Source organism: Coregonus clupeaformis, chromosome 39, assembly GCF_020615455.1.
Source record: "Coregonus clupeaformis isolate EN_2021a chromosome 39, ASM2061545v1, whole genome shotgun sequence".
NCBI classification, from domain to species: Eukaryota; Metazoa; Chordata; class Actinopteri; order Salmoniformes; family Salmonidae; genus Coregonus; species Coregonus clupeaformis.
Genome location: NC_059230.1, coordinates 1,123,316 through 1,140,832, shown reverse-complemented (window position 1 = coordinate 1,140,832; position 17,517 = coordinate 1,123,316). Strand labels below are relative to the sequence as shown.

Genomic DNA, 17,517 nt, shown 5'->3' with positions numbered 1-17,517 from the left:
CACAACAACTGAAGCTGGAACGACCAATGATGAGCACACAACAAAGGCAGAAATGTCAACAATGCCAGCTGAAGCAACAACCACTGTCACACAAGAACCATCGGCTAGCCAAGAGACTTTGACAAGCCCATCTTCCTCAATGACTTCTGGTCACACAACAGCGCCCTCTGACGTTACGAGTGAGTCTCTTACTAGCACTGCTGGAACCTCAACTCCAAGTGAGGCATCAACAACAACTTATGAAGCAAAAACATCTCCTGAAGAATCAACAGCGACCACAGATGGTTTAACAACTGCAACTGTGGAAGCTACTTTTTCAACATCGGGAGTGACTATGACACAAGAATACACCAAAGACACAATGGAAACAACTACAGCTATGTCCTCAAGTGCAACAGAAACTTCAACCAGTATCTCGCCGGAAACAAGTCCCTCACAACCTTCTACGGTTACCAGTGAGACTGCCACTACAAATGAACAAACTTCAGCAGTCACGGACGGGCAAATATCAGCCACCACCATTGGACTCTCATCTACCCAGGGAACTGAAAGTACAACTACACAGCCAACGGACACAACAACTGAAGCTGGAACGACCAATGATGAGCACACAACAAAGGCAGAAATGACAACAATGCCAGCTGAAGCAACAACCACTGTCACACAAGAACCATCGGCTAGCCAAGAGACTTTGACAAGCCCATCTTCCTCAATGACTTCTGGTCACACAACAGCGCCCTCTGACGTTACGAGTGAGTCTCTTACTAGCACTGCTGGAACCTACACTCCAAGTGAGGCATCAACAACAACTTATGAAGCAAAAACATCTCCTGAAGAATCAACAGCGACCACAGATGGTTTAACAACTGCAACTGTGGAAGCTACTTTTTCAACATCGGGAGTGACTATGACACAAGAATACACCAAAGACACAATGGAAACAACTACAGCTATGTCCTCAAGTGCAACAGAAACTTCAACCAGTATCTCGCCGGAAACAAGTCCCTCACAACCTTCTACGGTTACCAGTGAGACTGCCACTACAAATGAACAAACTTCAGCAGTCACGGACGGGCAAATATCAGCCACCACCATTGGACTCTCATCTACCCAGGGAACTGAAAGTACAACTACACAGCCAACTGACACAACAACTGAAGCTGGAACGACCCATGATGAGCACACAACAAAGGCAGAAATGACAACAATGCCAGCTGAAGCAACAACCACTGTCACACAAGAACCATCGGCTAGCCAAGAGACTTTGACAAGCCCATCTTCCTCAATGACTTCTGGTCACACAACAGCGCCCTCTGACGTTACGAGTGAGTCTCTTACTAGCACTGCTGGAACCTCAACTCCAAGTGAGGCATCAACAACAACTTATGAAGCAAAAACATCTCCTGAAGAATCAACAGCGACCACAGATGGTTTAACAACTGCAACTGTGGAAGCTACTTTTTCAACATCGGGAGTGACTATGACACAAGAATACACCAAAGACACAATGGAAACAACTACAGCTATGTCCTCAAGTGCAACAGAAACTTCAACCAGTATCTCGCCAGAACCAAGTCCCTCACAACCTTCTACGGTTACCAGTGAGACTGCCACTACAAATGAACAAACTTCAGCAGTCACGGACGGGCAAATATCAGCCACCACCATTGGACTCTCATCTACCCAGGGAACTGAGAGTACAACTACACAGCCAACTGACACAACAACTGAAGCTGGAACGACCCATGATGAGCACACAACAAAGGCAGAAATGACAACAATGCCAGCTGAAGCAACAACCACTGTCACACAAGAACCATCGGCTAGCCAAGAGACTTTGACAAGCCCATCTTCCTCAATGACTTCTGGTCACACAACAGCGCCCTCTGACGTTACGAGTGAGTCTCTTACTAGCACTGCTGGAACCTCAACTCCAAGTGAGGCATCAACAACAACTTATGAAGCAAAAACATCTCCTGAAGAATCAACAGCGACCACAGATGGTTTAACAACTGCAACTGTGGAAGCTACTTTTTCAACATCGGGAGTGACTATGACACAAGAATACACCAAAGACACAATGGAAACAACTACAGCTATGTCCTCAAGTGCAACAGAAACTTCAACCAGTATCTCGCCGGAAACAAGTCCCTCACAACCTTCTACGGTTACCAGTGAGACTGCCACTACAAATGAACAAACTTCAGCAGTCACGGACGGGCAAATATCAGCCACCACCATTGGACTCTCATCTACCCAGGGAACTGAAAGTACAACTACACAGCCAACTGACACAACAACTGAAGCTGGAACGACCCATGATGAGCACACAACAAAGGCAGAAATGACAACAATGACAGCTGAAGCAACAACCACTGTCACACAAGAACCATCGGCTAGCCAAGAGACTTTGACAAGCCCATCTTCCTCAATGACTTCTGGTCACACAACAGCGCCCTCTGATGTTACGAGTGAGTCTCTTACTAGCACTGCTGGAACCTACACTCCAAGTGAGGCATCAACAACAACTTATGAAGCAAAAACATCTCCTGAAGAATCAACAGCGACCACAGATGGTTTAACAACTGCAACTGTGGAAGCTACTTTTCAACATCGGGAGTGACTATGACACAAGAATACACCAAAGACACAATGGAAACAACTACAGCTATGTCCTCAAGTGCAACAGAAACTTCAACCAGTATCTCGCCGGAAACAAGTCCCTCACAACCTTCTACGGTTACCAGTGAGACTGCCACTACAAATGAACAAACTTCAGCAGTCACGGACGGGCAAATATCAGCCACCACCATTGGACTCTCATCTACCCAGGGAACTGAAAGTACAACTACACAGCCAACTGACACAACAACTGAAGCTGGAACGACCCATGATGAGCACACAACAAAGGCAGAAATGTCAACAATGCCAGCTGAAGCAACAACCACTGTCACACAAGAACCATCGGCTAGCCAAGAGACTTTGACAAGCCCATCTTCCTCAATGACTTCTGGTCACACAACAGCGCCCTCTGACGTTACGAGTGAGTCTCTTACTAGCACTGCTGGAACCTCAACTCCAAGTGAGGCATCAACAACAACTTATGAAGCAAAAACATCTCCTGAAGAATCAACAGCGACCACAGATGGTTTAACAACTGCAACTGTGGAAGCTACTTTTTCAACATCGGGAGTGACTATGACACAAGAATACACCAAAGACACAATGGAAACAACTACAGCTATGTCCTCAAGTGCAACAGAAACTTCAACCAGTATCTCGCCGGAAACAAGTCCCTCACAACCTTCAACGATTACCAGTGAGACTGCCACTACAAATGAACAAACTTCAGCAGTCACGGACGGGCAAATATCAGCCACCACCATTGGACTCTCATCTACCCAGGGAACTGAAAGTACAACTACACAGCCAACTGACACAACAACTGAAGCTGGAACGACCCATGATGAGCACACAACAAAGGCAGAAATGTCAACAATGCCAGCTGAAGCAACAACCACTGTCACACAAGAACCATCGGCTAGCCAAGAGACTTTGACAAGCCCATCTTCCTCAATGACTTCTGGTCACACAACAGCGCCCTCTGACGTTACGAGTGAGTCTCTTACTAGCACTGCTGGAACCTCAACTCCAAGTGAGGCATCAACAACAACTTATGAAGCAAAAACATCTCCTGAAGAATCAACAGCGACCACAGATGGTTTAACAACTGCAACTGTGGAAGCTACTTTTTCAACATCGGGAGTGACTATGACACAAGAATACACCAAAGACACAATGGAAACAACTACAGCTATGTCCTCAAGTGCAACAGAAACTTCAACCAGTATCTCGCCGGAAACAAGTCCCTCACAACCTTCTACGGTTACCAGTGAGACTGCCACTACAAATGAACAAACTTCAGCAGTCACGGACGGGCAAATATCAGCCACCACCATTGGACTCTCATCTACCCAGGGAACTGAAAGTACAACTACACAGCCAACTGACACAACAACTGAAGCTGGAACGACCCATGATGAGCACACAACAAAGGCAGAAATGACAACAATGCCAGCTGAAGCAACAACCACTGTCACACAAGAACCATCGGCTAGCCAAGAGACTTTGACAAGCCCATCTTCCTCAATGACTTCTGGTCACACAACAGCGCCCTCTGACGTTACGAGTGAGCCTCTTACTAGCACTGCTGGAACCTACACTCCAAGTGAGGCATCAACAACAACTTATGAAGCAAAAACATCTCCTGAAGAATCAACAGCGACCACAGATGGTTTAACAACTGCAACTGTGGAAGCTACGTTTTCAACATCGGGAGTGACTATGACACAAGAATACACCAAAGACACAATGGAAACAACTACAGCTATGTCCTCAAGTGCAACAGAAACTTCAACCAGTATCTCGCCGGAACCAAGTCCCTCACAACCTTCTACGGTTACCAGTGAGACTGCCACTACAAATGAACGAACTTCAGCAGTCACGGACGGGCAAATATCAGCCACCACCGTTGGACTCTCATCTACCCAGGGAACTGAAAGTACAACTACACAGCCAACTGACACAACAACTGAAGCTGGAACGACCCATGATGAGCACACAACAAAGGCAGAAATGTCAACAATGCCAGCTGAAGCAACAACCACTGTCACACAAGAACCATCGGCTAGCCAAGAGACTTTGACAAGCCCATCTTCCTCAATGACTTCTGGTCACACAACAGTGCCCTCTGACGTTACGAGTGAGTCTCTTACTAGCACTGCTGGAACCTCAACTCCAAGTGAGGCATCAACAACAACTTATGAAGCAAAAACATCTCCTGAAGAATCAACAGCGACCACAGATGGTTTAACAACTGCAACTGTGGAAGCTACTTTTTCAACATCGGGAGTGACTATGACACAAGAATACACCAAAGACACAATGGAAACAACTACAGCTATGTCCTCAAGTGCAACAGAAACTTCAACCAGTATCTCGCCGGAAACAAGTCCCTCACAACCTTCTACGGTTACCAGTGAGACTGCCACTACAAATGAACAAACTTCAGCAGTCACGGACGGGCAAATATCAGCCACCACCATTGGACTCTCATCTACCCAGGGAACTGAAAGTACAACTACACAGCCAACTGACACAACAACTGAAGCTGGAACGACCCATGATGAGCACACAACAAAGGCAGAAATGTCAACAATGCCAGCTGAAGCAACAACCACTGTCACACAAGAACCATCGGCTAGCCAAGAGACTTTGACAAGCCCATCTTCCTCAATGACTTCTGGTCACACAACAGTGCCCTCTGACGTTACGAATGAGCCTCTTACTAGCACTGCTGGAACCTCAACTCCAAGTGAGGCATCAACAACAACTTATGAAGCAAAAACATCTCCTGAAGAATCAACAGCGACCACAGATGGTTTAACAACTGCAACTGTGGAAGCTACGTTTTCAACATCGGGAGTGACTATGACACAAGAATACACCAAAGACACAATGGAAACAACTACAGCTATGTCCTCAAGTGCAACAGAAACTTCAACCAGTATCTCGCCAGAACCAAGTCCCTCACAACCTTCTACGGTTACCAGTGAGACTGCCACTACAAATGAACAAACTTCAGCAGTCACGGACGGGCAAATATCGGCCACCACCGTTGGATTCTCATCTACCCAGGGAACTGAAAGTACAACTACAGAGCCAACTGACACAACAACTGAAGCTGGAACGACCCATGATGAGCACACAACAAAGGCAGAAATGACAACAATGCCAGCTGAAGCAACAACCACTGTCACACAAGAACCATCGGCTAGCCAAGAGACTTTGACAAGCCCATCTTCCTCAATGACTTCTGGTCAAACAACAGTACCCTCTGACGTTACGAGTGAGTCTCTTACTAGCACTGCTGGAACCTCAACTCCAAGTGAGGCATCAACAACAACTTATGAAGCAAAAACATCTCCTGAAGAATCAACAGCGACCACAGATGGTTTAACAACTGCAACTGTGGAAGCTACGTTTTCAACATCGGGAGTGACTATGACACAAGAATACACCAAAGACACAATGGAAACAACTACAGCTATGTCCTCAAGTGCAACAGAAACTTCAACCAGTATCTCGCCGGAAACAAGTCCCTCACAACCTTCTACGGTTACCAGTGAGACTGCCACTACAAATGAACAAACTTCAGCAGTCACGGACGGGCAAATATCAGCCACCACCATTGGACTCTCATCTACCCAGGGAACTGAAAGTACAACTACACAGCCAACTGACACAACAACTGAAGCTGGAACGACCCATGATGAGCACACAACAAAGGCAGAAATGTCAACAATGCCAGCTGAAGCAACAACCACTGTCACACAAGAACCATCGGCTAGCCAAGAGACTTTGACAAGCCCATCTTCCTCAATGACTTCTGGTCACACAACAGTGCCCTCTGACGTTACGAGTGAGTCTCTTACTAGCACTGCTGGAACCTCAACTCCAAGTGAGGCATCAACAACAACTTATGAAGCAAAAACATCTCCTGAAGAATCAACAGCGACCACAGATGGTTTAACAACTGCAACTGTGGAAGCTACGTTTTCAACATCGGGAGTGACTATGACACAAGAATACACCAAAGACACAATGGAAACAACTACAGCTATGTCCTCAAGTGCAACAGAAACTTCAACCAGTATCTCGCCAGAACCAAGTCCCTCACAACCTTCTACGGTTACCAGTGAGACTGCCACTACAAATGAACAAACTTCAGCAGTCACGGACGGGCAAATATCGGCCACCACCGTTGGACTCTCATCTACCCAGGGAACTGAAAGTACAACTACACAGCCAACTGACACAACAACTGAAGCTGGAACGACCCATGATGAGCACACAACAAAGGCAGAAATGTCAACAATGCCAGCTGAAGCAACAACCACTGTCACACAAGAACCATCGGCTAGCCAAGAGACTTTGACAAGCCCATCTTCCTCAATGACTTCTGGTCACACAACAGCACCCTCTGACGTTACGAGTGAGTCTCTTACTAGCACTGCTGGAACCTCAACTCCAAGTGAGGCAACAACAACTTATGAAGCAAAAACATCTCCTGAAGAATCAACAGCGACCACAGATGGTTTAACAACTGCAACTGTGGAAGCTACGTTTTCAACATCGGGAGTGACTATGACACAAGAATACACCAAAGACACAATGGAAACAACTACAGCTATGTCCTCAAGTGCAACAGAAACTTCAACCAGTATCTCGCCGGAAACAAGTCCCTCACAACCTTCTACGGTTACCAGTGAGACTGCCACTACAAATGAACAAACTTCAGCAGTCACGGACGGGCAAATATCAGCCACCACCATTGGACTCTCATCTACCCAGGGAACTGAAAGTACAACTACACAGCCAACTGACACAACAACTGAAGCTGGAACGACCCATGATGAGCACACAACAAAGGCAGAAATGACAACAATGCCAGCTGAAGCAACAACCACTGTCACACAAGAACCATCGGCTAGCCCAGATACTTTGACAAGCCCATCTCCCTCAATGACTTCTGGTCACACAACAGTGCCCTCTGACGTTACGAGTGAGTCTCTTACTAGCACTGCTGGAACCTACACTCCAAGTGAGGCATCAACAACAACTTATGAAGCAAAAACATCTCCTGAAGAATCAACAGCGACCACAGATGGTTTAACAACTGCAACTGTGGAAGCTACGTTTTCAACATTGGGAGTGACTATGACACAAGAATACACCAAAGACACAATGGAAACAACTACAGCTATGTCCTCAAGTGCAACAGAAACTTCAACCAGTATCTCGCCAGAACCAAGTCCCTCACAACCTTCTACGGTTACCAGTGAGACTGCCACTACAAATGAACAAACTTCAGCAGTCACGGACGGGCAAATATCAGCCACCACCATTGGACTCTCATCTACCCAGGGAACTGAAAGTACAACTACACAGCCAACTGACACAACAACTGAAGCTGGAACGACCCATGATGAGCACACAACAAAGGCAGAAATGTCAACAATGCCAGCTGAAGCAACAACCACTGTCACACAAGAACCATCGGCTACTCAAGAGACTTTGACAAGCCCATCTTCCTCAATGACTTCTGGTCACACAACAGCGCCCTCTGACGTTACGAGTGAGTCTCTTACTAGCACTGCTGGAACCTCAACTCCAAGTGAGGCAACAACAACTTATGAAGCAAAAACATCTCCTGAAGAATCAACAGCGACCACAGATGGTTTAACAACTGCAACTGTGGAAGCTACGTTTTCAACATCAGGAGTGACTATGACACAAGAATACACCAAAGACACAATGGAAACAACTACAGCTATGTCCTCAAGTGCAACAGAAACTTCAACCAGTCCCTCGCCGGAAACAAGTCCCTCACAACCTTCTACGGTTACCAGTGAGACTGCCACTACAAATGAACAAACTTCAGCAGTCACGGACGGGCAAATATCAGCCACCACCATTGGACTCTCATCTACCCAGGGAACTGAAAGTACAACTACACAGCCAACTGACACAACAACTGAAGCTGGAACGACCCCTGATGAGCACACAACAAAGGCACCAACTACACCTACCACACCTTCTCCAACTACCCTAACTACTACACCCAGTCCAACTTCTACAACTGCACCTCCTTCACTGACGTCACCTTCACCCTCAACAACTGGACCTACACCTCCGATTAATGTGACTTTGGGTGAGTGATCACATGACCAGGAAATACTCTGTGATACTACTAGGGCTTGGAGGTTCTAATTGTTGTTCCTTATTGTCCTTTTCATGTTAATGAACTACAGACACCATTGAAGTATCAACAGATGTCATTGTTAGACTCAACAAAACATTTAAAGAAGAGTTCCGTGACCCATCAACACAGGAATATAAAAATTTTACAAAAGATTTCACTAACACGGTACGTGCTTAATTTACATACAAAGTCTTTTTTTAAATCATACATGTATAATCTTAATGAGCTCATTAATAGTAACTAACTGAGCTATAACAACTTTTGTTTTCCAGATGACCTTACTATACAACAGAACTATTAAGAATTTTATCGGCATAGTGATAATAGGACTCAGGTATGTGAACATTTGAGGAAACGTCTCAACACAGAAATAGTATGAATTAAACAAGTTAGTTCAATCTCTTTTTAGAACTTCTATTTACATGTGGAACCTCTTTTTGGAATCTCTTCTCTCTCTATTAGGAAGGGCAGTGTCGTGGTGGAGCATGAGGTTCTACTGCGCATAGTGAATGGGAAGAACCTAACTAATGACATTGCTGAGTCAGAAGAACAGATCAAGGACATTCTCAATGAGGCCAAAAACTGCACCACAGGTCAGTAACCGACTACAGACTCTTACGATATCAGAAACCGGTTGTTAAGTAGGCCATTTGGCTTATCCAAGATCTGCTGTTTGTGCCATTTTACATATGCCATTTAGCAGACGGTTTTATCCAAAGCGACTTACGACACTGAGCGTATACATTGTGGTATGGGTAGGCCCTGCGGGGAATGAAGCCGCAAACCTGGCCTTACTAGCGCCATGTTCTTACCCACTGAGCTACACAGTTTTAGCCAACTAACTAACTCTGACTAGCGTTCGTAAATTCGATCTGGCTATCTAAATTACTCCGATTCTAGAGCACTCTGGTCTGAGTGTGCCAGAGCGCAGAATAACTGATTAATTTACTGACGCTCAACACCAGTTGAATATGTTGGGTGTAAGTCAACGTCCGCAAAAAAGCGTAATTAAATTGTTGCCAGCAGCACAGTTACAGTCACCAACGCTCTGGATAACATGAAAACAGCCTAACGAGCTCTGCTAGGGCGAGTAAAATGGTCAGAGTGAGGTGTTCTCTCATTTGTGTCTGGAAGTAGTTAGCCAGTTAGCTTGGGTACATGACTTCATTTGTGAGGTCAACCCAACTCCACAGCCAGAGCGTTCAAAAAGCTCTGAATTTATGAATGGACAATCTGACAAAGTTCTGAATGTACGAACGCCCAGAGCTCACTGTGGCACTCCACGTTGAATTTACGAACACACCCACCGTTGTTAAAATCACATATTAGACCTGGGCCAGGTTAGCTGACCAATGTGAATGAAAGAAAAGAAGAGAGAGAGAAATTATCACTCTTGAACTTTACATTCACAAAACAATTATACTGCGTTAAAATATGGTATTATTGACAAATCACTTGTCAAATCATTTGTTTTGCATAACAAACATTTCTATTGCATCCACAGGCCAAGACGGCTGTCTTGACTTGGACATCATAGGAGATATCATAGTAAAGAATTCCACGTTTGATAAAGAATGTAAGTATACTTAAGCATATATTTGTGAGTCCACACCAGGGTATCTATGGTTATCCTTTCAACACATTTTAGTGAAAGGGGTTATACTGTAAAGCTGTTCCTACCAGGGTTGGGGTCAGTTACTGTAATTCTGCAAGTTCATTTAAATATATAGTACCAGTCAAACGTTTGGACACACCTACTCATTCAAGGGTTTTTCTTTATTTTTTAAAACTATTTTCTACATTGTAGAATAATAGTGAAGACATCAAAACTATGAAATAACACATATGGAATCATGTAGTAACCAAAAAAGTGTTAATCCAAATATATTTGAGATTCTTCAAAGTTGCCACCCTTTGCCTTGATGACAGCTTTACACACTCTTGGCATTCTCTCAACCAGCTTCCCACAAACCAAACATTTGAGATTTTTGGTTCCAACTGCCGTGTCTTTGTGAGACGCAGAGTAGGTGAACGGATGTACTCCGCATGTGTAGTTCCCACCGTAAAGCATAGAGGAGGAGGTGTTATGGTGTGGGGGTGCATTACTGGTGACACTGTCTGTGATTTACTTAGAATTTAAGGCACATTTAACCAGCATGGCTACCACAGAATTCTGCAGCAATACGCCATCCCATCTGGTTTGAGCTTAGTGGGACTATCATTTGTTTTTCAAAATGACAATGACCCAACACAGCTCCAGGCTGTGTACAGTGAGGGAAAAAAGTATTTGATCCCCTGCTGATTTTGTACGTTTGCCCACTGACAAAGAAATGATCAGTCTATAATTTTAATGGTAGGTTTATTTGAACAGTGAGAGACAGAATAACAACAACAAAAAATCCAGACAAACACATGTCAAAAATGTTATAAAATGATTTGCATTTTAATGAGGGAAATAAGTATTTGACCCCTCTGCAAAACATGACTTAGTACTTGGTGGCAAAACCCTTGTTGGCAATCACAGAGGTCAGACGTTTCTTGTAGTTGGCCACCAGGTTTGCACACATCTCAGGAGGGATTTTGTCCCACTCCTCTTTGCAGATCTTCTCCAAGTCATTAAGGTTTCGAGGCTGACGTTTGCCAACTCGAACCTTCAGCTCCCTCCACAGATTTTCTATGGGATTAAGGTCTGGAGACTGGCTAGGCCACTCCAGGACCTTAATGTGCTTCTTCTTGAGCCACTCCTTTGTTGCCTTGGCCGTGTGTTTTGGGTCATTGTCATGCTGGAATACCCATCCACGACCCATTTTCAATGCCCTGGCTGAGGGAAGGAGGTTCTCACCCAAGATTTGACGGTACATGGCCCGTCCATCGTCCCTTTGATGCGGTGAAGTTGTCCTGTCCCCTTAGCAGAAAAACACCCCCAAAGCATAATGTTTCCACCTCCATGTTTGATGGTGGGGATGGTGTTCTTGGGGTCATAGGCAGCATTCCTCCTCCTCCAAACATGGCGAGTTGAGTTGATGCCAAAGAGCTCCATTTTGGTCTCATCTGACCACAACACTTTCACCCAGTTCTCCTCTGAATCATTCAGATGTTCATTGGCAAACTTCAGACGGGCATGTATATGTGCTTTCTTGAGCAGGGGGACCTTGCGGGCGCTGCAGGATTTCAGACCTTCACGGCGTAGTGTGTTACCAATTGTTTTCTTGGTGACTATGGTCCCAGCTGCCTTGAGATCATTGATAAGATCCTCCCGTGTAGTTCTGGGCTGATTCCATGAGGTGAGATCTTGCATGGAGCCCCAGGCCGAGGGAGACTGACAGTTCTTTTGTGTTTCTTCCATTTGCGAATAATCGCACCAACTGTTGTCACCTTCTCACCAAGCTGCTTGGCGATGGTGTTGTAGCCCATTCCAGCCTTGTGTAGGTCTACAATCTTGTCCCTGACATTCTTGGAGAGCTCTTTGGTCTTGGCCATGGTGGAGAGTTTGGAATCTGATTGATGGATTGCTTCTGTGGACAGGTGTCTTTTATACAGGTAACAAGCTGATATTAGGAGTACTCCCTTTAAGAGTGTGCTCCTAATCTCAGTTTATTACCTGTATAAAAGACACCTGGGAGCCAGAAATCTTTCTGATTGAGAGGGGGTCAAATACTTATTTCCCTCATTAAAATGCAAATCAATTTATAACATGCGTTTTTCTGGATTTTTTTGTTGTTATTCTGTCTCTCATTGTTCAAATAAACCTACCATTGAAATTATAGACTGATCATTTCTTTGTCAGTGGGCAAACATACAAAATCAGCAGGGGATCAAATACTTTTTTCCCTCACTGTAAGGGCTATTTGACTAAGAAGGAGAGCGATGGAGTGTTGCATCAGATGACCTGGCCTCCACAATCCCCGACCTCAACCCAATTGAGATGGTTTGGGATGAGTCGGATTGCAGAGTGAAGGAAAATAAGCCAACAAGTGCTCAGCATATGTGGGAACTCCTTCAAGACTGTTGGAAAAGCATTCCGGGTGAAGCTGGTTGAGAGAATGCCCAGAGTGTGCAAAGCTGTCATCAAGGCAAAGGGTGGCTATTTGTTTAACACTTTTTTGGTTACTACATGATTCCATATGTGTTATTTAATAGTTCTGATGTCTTCATTATTATTCTACAATGTAGAAAATAGTAAAAAATTAAGAAAAACAATTGAATGAGTAGGTTTGTCCAAACTTTTTACAGGTACTGTATATATATTCAATTGGCTATAGTGAATTGAAAAATTCAAATTAATCTCCTGCATTGACTTAACATGCTTTTTAACATCACAGTAACTTACTTTTAAACTTCAAACTTAATATTCTTTTAAACTTACCATCATCTTTGTGTAGCGGTATGCGACCAGGCCAGACTAGATAAGGACTTGAGGATGTACTACCATGCAGCAGAAATAGATGGGCAACTGGTCTGCATCTCTCCCTGTTACTCCCGACACAACAGGGCAAAGAACTGCAACACCGGCACCTGTAGTATGTCACAGGACGGCCCGGTCTGCAGGTAAGAGCATTACATCTTATGACTTATTATAACATGACATAGCATAACATTACATAATGGACAGCATATCTAATGGAGTTAAGATTGTACCGGTAAGATCTCTCCACAGCTTGAAATGTCTCCACTTGGGTCGCCAAATTATGCAACTGGATAGTAGCATAACATAACACAACATAACACCAAATATAGCCAACATACAACATATAGCCAACATACAACATATAGCCAACATATAACATATAGCCAACATATAACATATAGCCAACATACAACAAATAGCCAACATACAACATATAGCCAACATATAACAAATAGCCAACATAAAACCAGCACAATGACTCCACTTAACCCTCCATCCCTCTGTGTCCCATCCACCACCCACACAGATGTAACCAGGACTACTGGTACCTAGACTCCGACTGCTACAGTCCTATCCTGAAGAGGGACCTCTTTGCCGGGTTACTGACCCTGACAGGACTGGTGATAGCAGCTGTGGGGGTCATGGTGGTCTACGTAACCTGGCATAGACGACAATTACACAGGTGAGACTGACTACAGATCAACAAAGCAGCTGAAAATATCAGGTACAACACAGAGAGTGGCATATATGTTTATGTGCAGTAAGTGAACCCTTCACCATCTAGTCACGAGAGAAGCCTTCACCATCTAGTCACGAGAGAAGCCTTCACCATCTAGTCACGAGAGAAGCCTTCACCATCTAGTCATGAAAGAAGCCTTCACCATCTAGTCATGAGAGAAGCCTTCACCATCTAGTCATGAAAGAAGCCTTCACCATCTAGTCATGAGAGAAGCCTTCACCATCTAGTCATGAGAGAAGCCTTCACCATTTAATCATGAGAGAAGCCTTCACCATTTAATCATGAGAGAAGCCTTCACCATTTAATCATAAGAGAAGCCTTCACCATTTAATCATAAGAGAAGCCTTCACCATCTAGTCATGAGAGAAGCCTTCACCATCTAGTCATGAGAGAAGCCTTCACCATCTAGTCATGAGAGAAGCCTTCACCATTTAATCATGAGAGAAGGCTTCACCATCTAGTTATGACAGAAGCCTTCACCATCTAGTCATGAGAGAAGCCTTCACCATCTAGTCATAAGAGAAGCTAATGTGTGGATTTGTAAAGATAAAGAACTGGTGTAAGATGTTGGCACAGACGACAAGCCTGCAGGTGAGACTCAAAAATGTATCACAAAACTCTGCATTTGTACCGAATTTGGATACGATGAACTCTAACCTCCAACACATATAGAACTGTGTAAGAATACGATGAACTCTAACCTCCAACACATATAGAACTGTGTAAGAATACGATGAACTCTAACCTCCAACACATATAGAACTGTGTAAGAATACGATGAACTCTAACCTCCAACACATATAGAACTGTGTAAGAATACGATGAACTCTAACCTCCAACACATATAGAATTGTGTAAGAATACGATGAACTCCAACCTCCAACACATATAGAACTGTGTAAGAATACGATGAACTCTAACCTCCAACACATATAGAACTGTGTAAGAATACGATGAACTCTAACCTCCAACACATATAGAACTGTGTAAGAAGTTGGATCTTTGAAACAAAACGATGTAGCAATCAATGACACCAGCCAATAATTATTCTCAAAACAATGATCATACTCCGATGATCAGTAATGTAAGCTCATGAACTAAGTTTCCTCTCTCCCCCTTTCCTTCAGTGTGAAAGACGTCCATACTGAACAAGTTAACCAGTGGCTGGAGGAAGACTTTGAATGGCCCAACAGGCCAAATATCAGTGGCCACTTGGTTTGTTCAAATAGTACCACAGTCCTAACAGGTACACTGTCTGAAGCCTACTCTGCCTCACCTGTCATAGGTTGTTGCTGTAATTGTGTTTTTAAGGGGTTAATTAATAATATGCCATTGTTATACGGTCTGTAACTTTTATCTGACCTAGTTTTGATTCCGTGCTCTTTTATGATCATATTCTGGATTTTCTATTTCTTACCTTTGATATTGAGCACTGCATTGCTGAGGAAGAGTTTGTCAGTGAGCATTTCTCTGTACTGTTTACACCTGCTGTATCCTGTGCACGTAACACGTAAACATTGATTTCATTTTACTTTAGAAAGTGTGGCATAATGCTGCCCCCTTCCGAACAATTTCTTTTAAAATATTCTTATCTGTAGAGTACCTTGGCATGTTTTAAAACATGAGTAGCTTCAGAGGACCATTTGTAAATATAATTTTTGTCCCCTACTATAAAGAGAATGACCCTAACCCACCTTATGGTGGCCGAGTGGGCTTGCAGTACGACGCAGAGGCAGATTCCCTGTCATGCTCCAGTACAAGGCTGCCGTCTCCCTTACATGGAACACAGGCACAGGTGGGGATCTATTCTAGCTATCCTAGATGCCATCTCCTGCTGTGGTGCCTTTGAGCAAGGCTGTGTATGTGAGAGACGAGTGTGTTACTTAAGGGGTTAAAAAAGCAACAACAGAAAATGAAATTCCATGATCTGAAAATGACAGTGGACAATCAAGTCTTCTTCTTTTTCTTCTTCAAAAGGTGTCCAGGAGGAGGTCTGAGACCATGTGCCATGACTGCAGTTCCCGGGGTGCTGATAGGGACGCCATACCACATTTACATTTACATTTACGTCATTTAGCAGACGCTCTTATCCAGAGCGACTTACAAGTCATACAGACTACTGCCAACCCGTCAGGGCAGCATTTTACATTGGGTAACCCTGGCAGCCAATCAGAGGTGGGTAGAAGAACGGAATGTTAATCATAAAGCTGTCAAATATGTATGTAAGTAATAGGTATGGTTGCCCCTCATAAACCGTTTCAGCCTTCTGGGTGTGCACTTTCCAAGTAAATTACTACGTGATTGAGGACACACAGAGGAGCTAGTGATCACTTTAGAAACTTATTCCATACTCAAAAACCTTTTTTAAATATTCCCTGACAGTTTAGGATCAGCAGACCGGGGATGAGGACTTACTCTGAGATCTAGTGGAACATCCTGATCTCTTAAAACATCAGGACTGGACAAAGAACAGGATAATACATTTAAAGAAGTGTTTCTCATCGACCAATGGAATAAAACAGACGGGAAAACGATCTCTATGGGACAGTCTCGTCTTTGGGAGTGAAGCCTGAATAATGGTTGTGGGACAATGCTTTAAAAAGCACTACATAGGATTGTCCAAAGCTGTATGGTTTCCATGGACTCACTGATACAGGTGGACGTGAAACCCAACCTCAGGTTCATTAATGGAATAATCTGCTCTCAAATCAATTACCTATCAGGACATCTAAGGAAACAACATATTTTATATACTGTACTTCAGTGATGCATGTTTACAATTAGTCTGCCCCAATGATATGATATCTTATTTATACCAGTTTGCCAATTAGCATATCATGTTTTGCACTTTGGTACTACTTTGGTACTAAAACGAATGAATGTAAATAATGTTGTAATATCACATGTATATAATAATATGGCCTAACAATGTGTCTGTATATAGAGAAGAGATATTGCACTGTGGTAGTTCTTACACACACAAAACATATTTCAAATGTGTACCAAAAACAAATAGTTATTTCCCCACTCATTTTTGTAAACTGCATAATATCAAACCAATAATAGAATTGCAAATTGTGTTTAGAAAATATACGGCATTAACACTTCACACACAAATAGAACAATAAACGCAATTGATGAAATTGGCAATCAAATGAACCATGATTGAAGGCCCAAGTGAGACATTTCTGATCAAATAAATACTGCTGTAATATGACTGTATATCTCCTTTTTTACTAATCAAGTGCATATAAACATTCTATGAAATCCTCAAGATTGTCAGCCATTTTGTTTCTCTCAGAATATGAAAACAAACAAAATGGACACTATTTCAACACCTCTTCCACCAAATGGATCTGTCGCCGTGCCAACAGTTTCAAGTGCACCGTTAAGGGGACATAGTCCCCGCCTTCTCCCAGTCAGGCTTCCTTTGCGTACCTGTCCCTGACTTTGCTGACTCGTCATTTGGGCGTTTGTCCTTGTGCTTGTCAATTGGCATCCGAAGGGCTGACAGTTTCAGTTCTGTCTCTTTCATCTGTCCTCTCC

At 43.7% G+C, this 17,517-nt stretch overlaps 1 protein-coding gene across 2 annotated transcripts; it reads left to right on the top strand.

Moving 5' to 3' along the window:
- Positions 1 to 7,071: 7,071 nt before the first annotated feature.
- LOC123482865 (mucin-5AC-like) lies at positions 7,072 to 17,188 on the top strand. 2 transcript variants are annotated; one of them, XM_045211837.1, is made up of 11 exons: positions 7,072 to 8,773; positions 8,874 to 8,989; positions 9,097 to 9,158; positions 9,287 to 9,417; positions 10,329 to 10,400; positions 13,207 to 13,372; positions 13,759 to 13,914; positions 15,099 to 15,217; positions 15,648 to 15,766; positions 15,949 to 16,146; positions 16,354 to 17,188. In XM_045211837.1, the coding sequence occupies exons 1-11, from the start codon at positions 7,207 to 7,209 to the stop codon at positions 16,396 to 16,398; spliced, it is 2,751 nt and encodes a 916-aa protein (XP_045067772.1). In that variant the 5' UTR covers positions 7,072 to 7,206; the 3' UTR covers positions 16,399 to 17,188. The 2 variants fall into 2 exon arrangements, with proteins under 2 accessions (XP_045067772.1, XP_045067773.1); XM_045211838.1 differs by lacking the exon at positions 7,072 to 8,773 and having other exon boundaries at positions 8,792 to 8,989.
- The last annotated feature ends 329 nt before the right edge of the window (positions 17,189 to 17,517 follow it).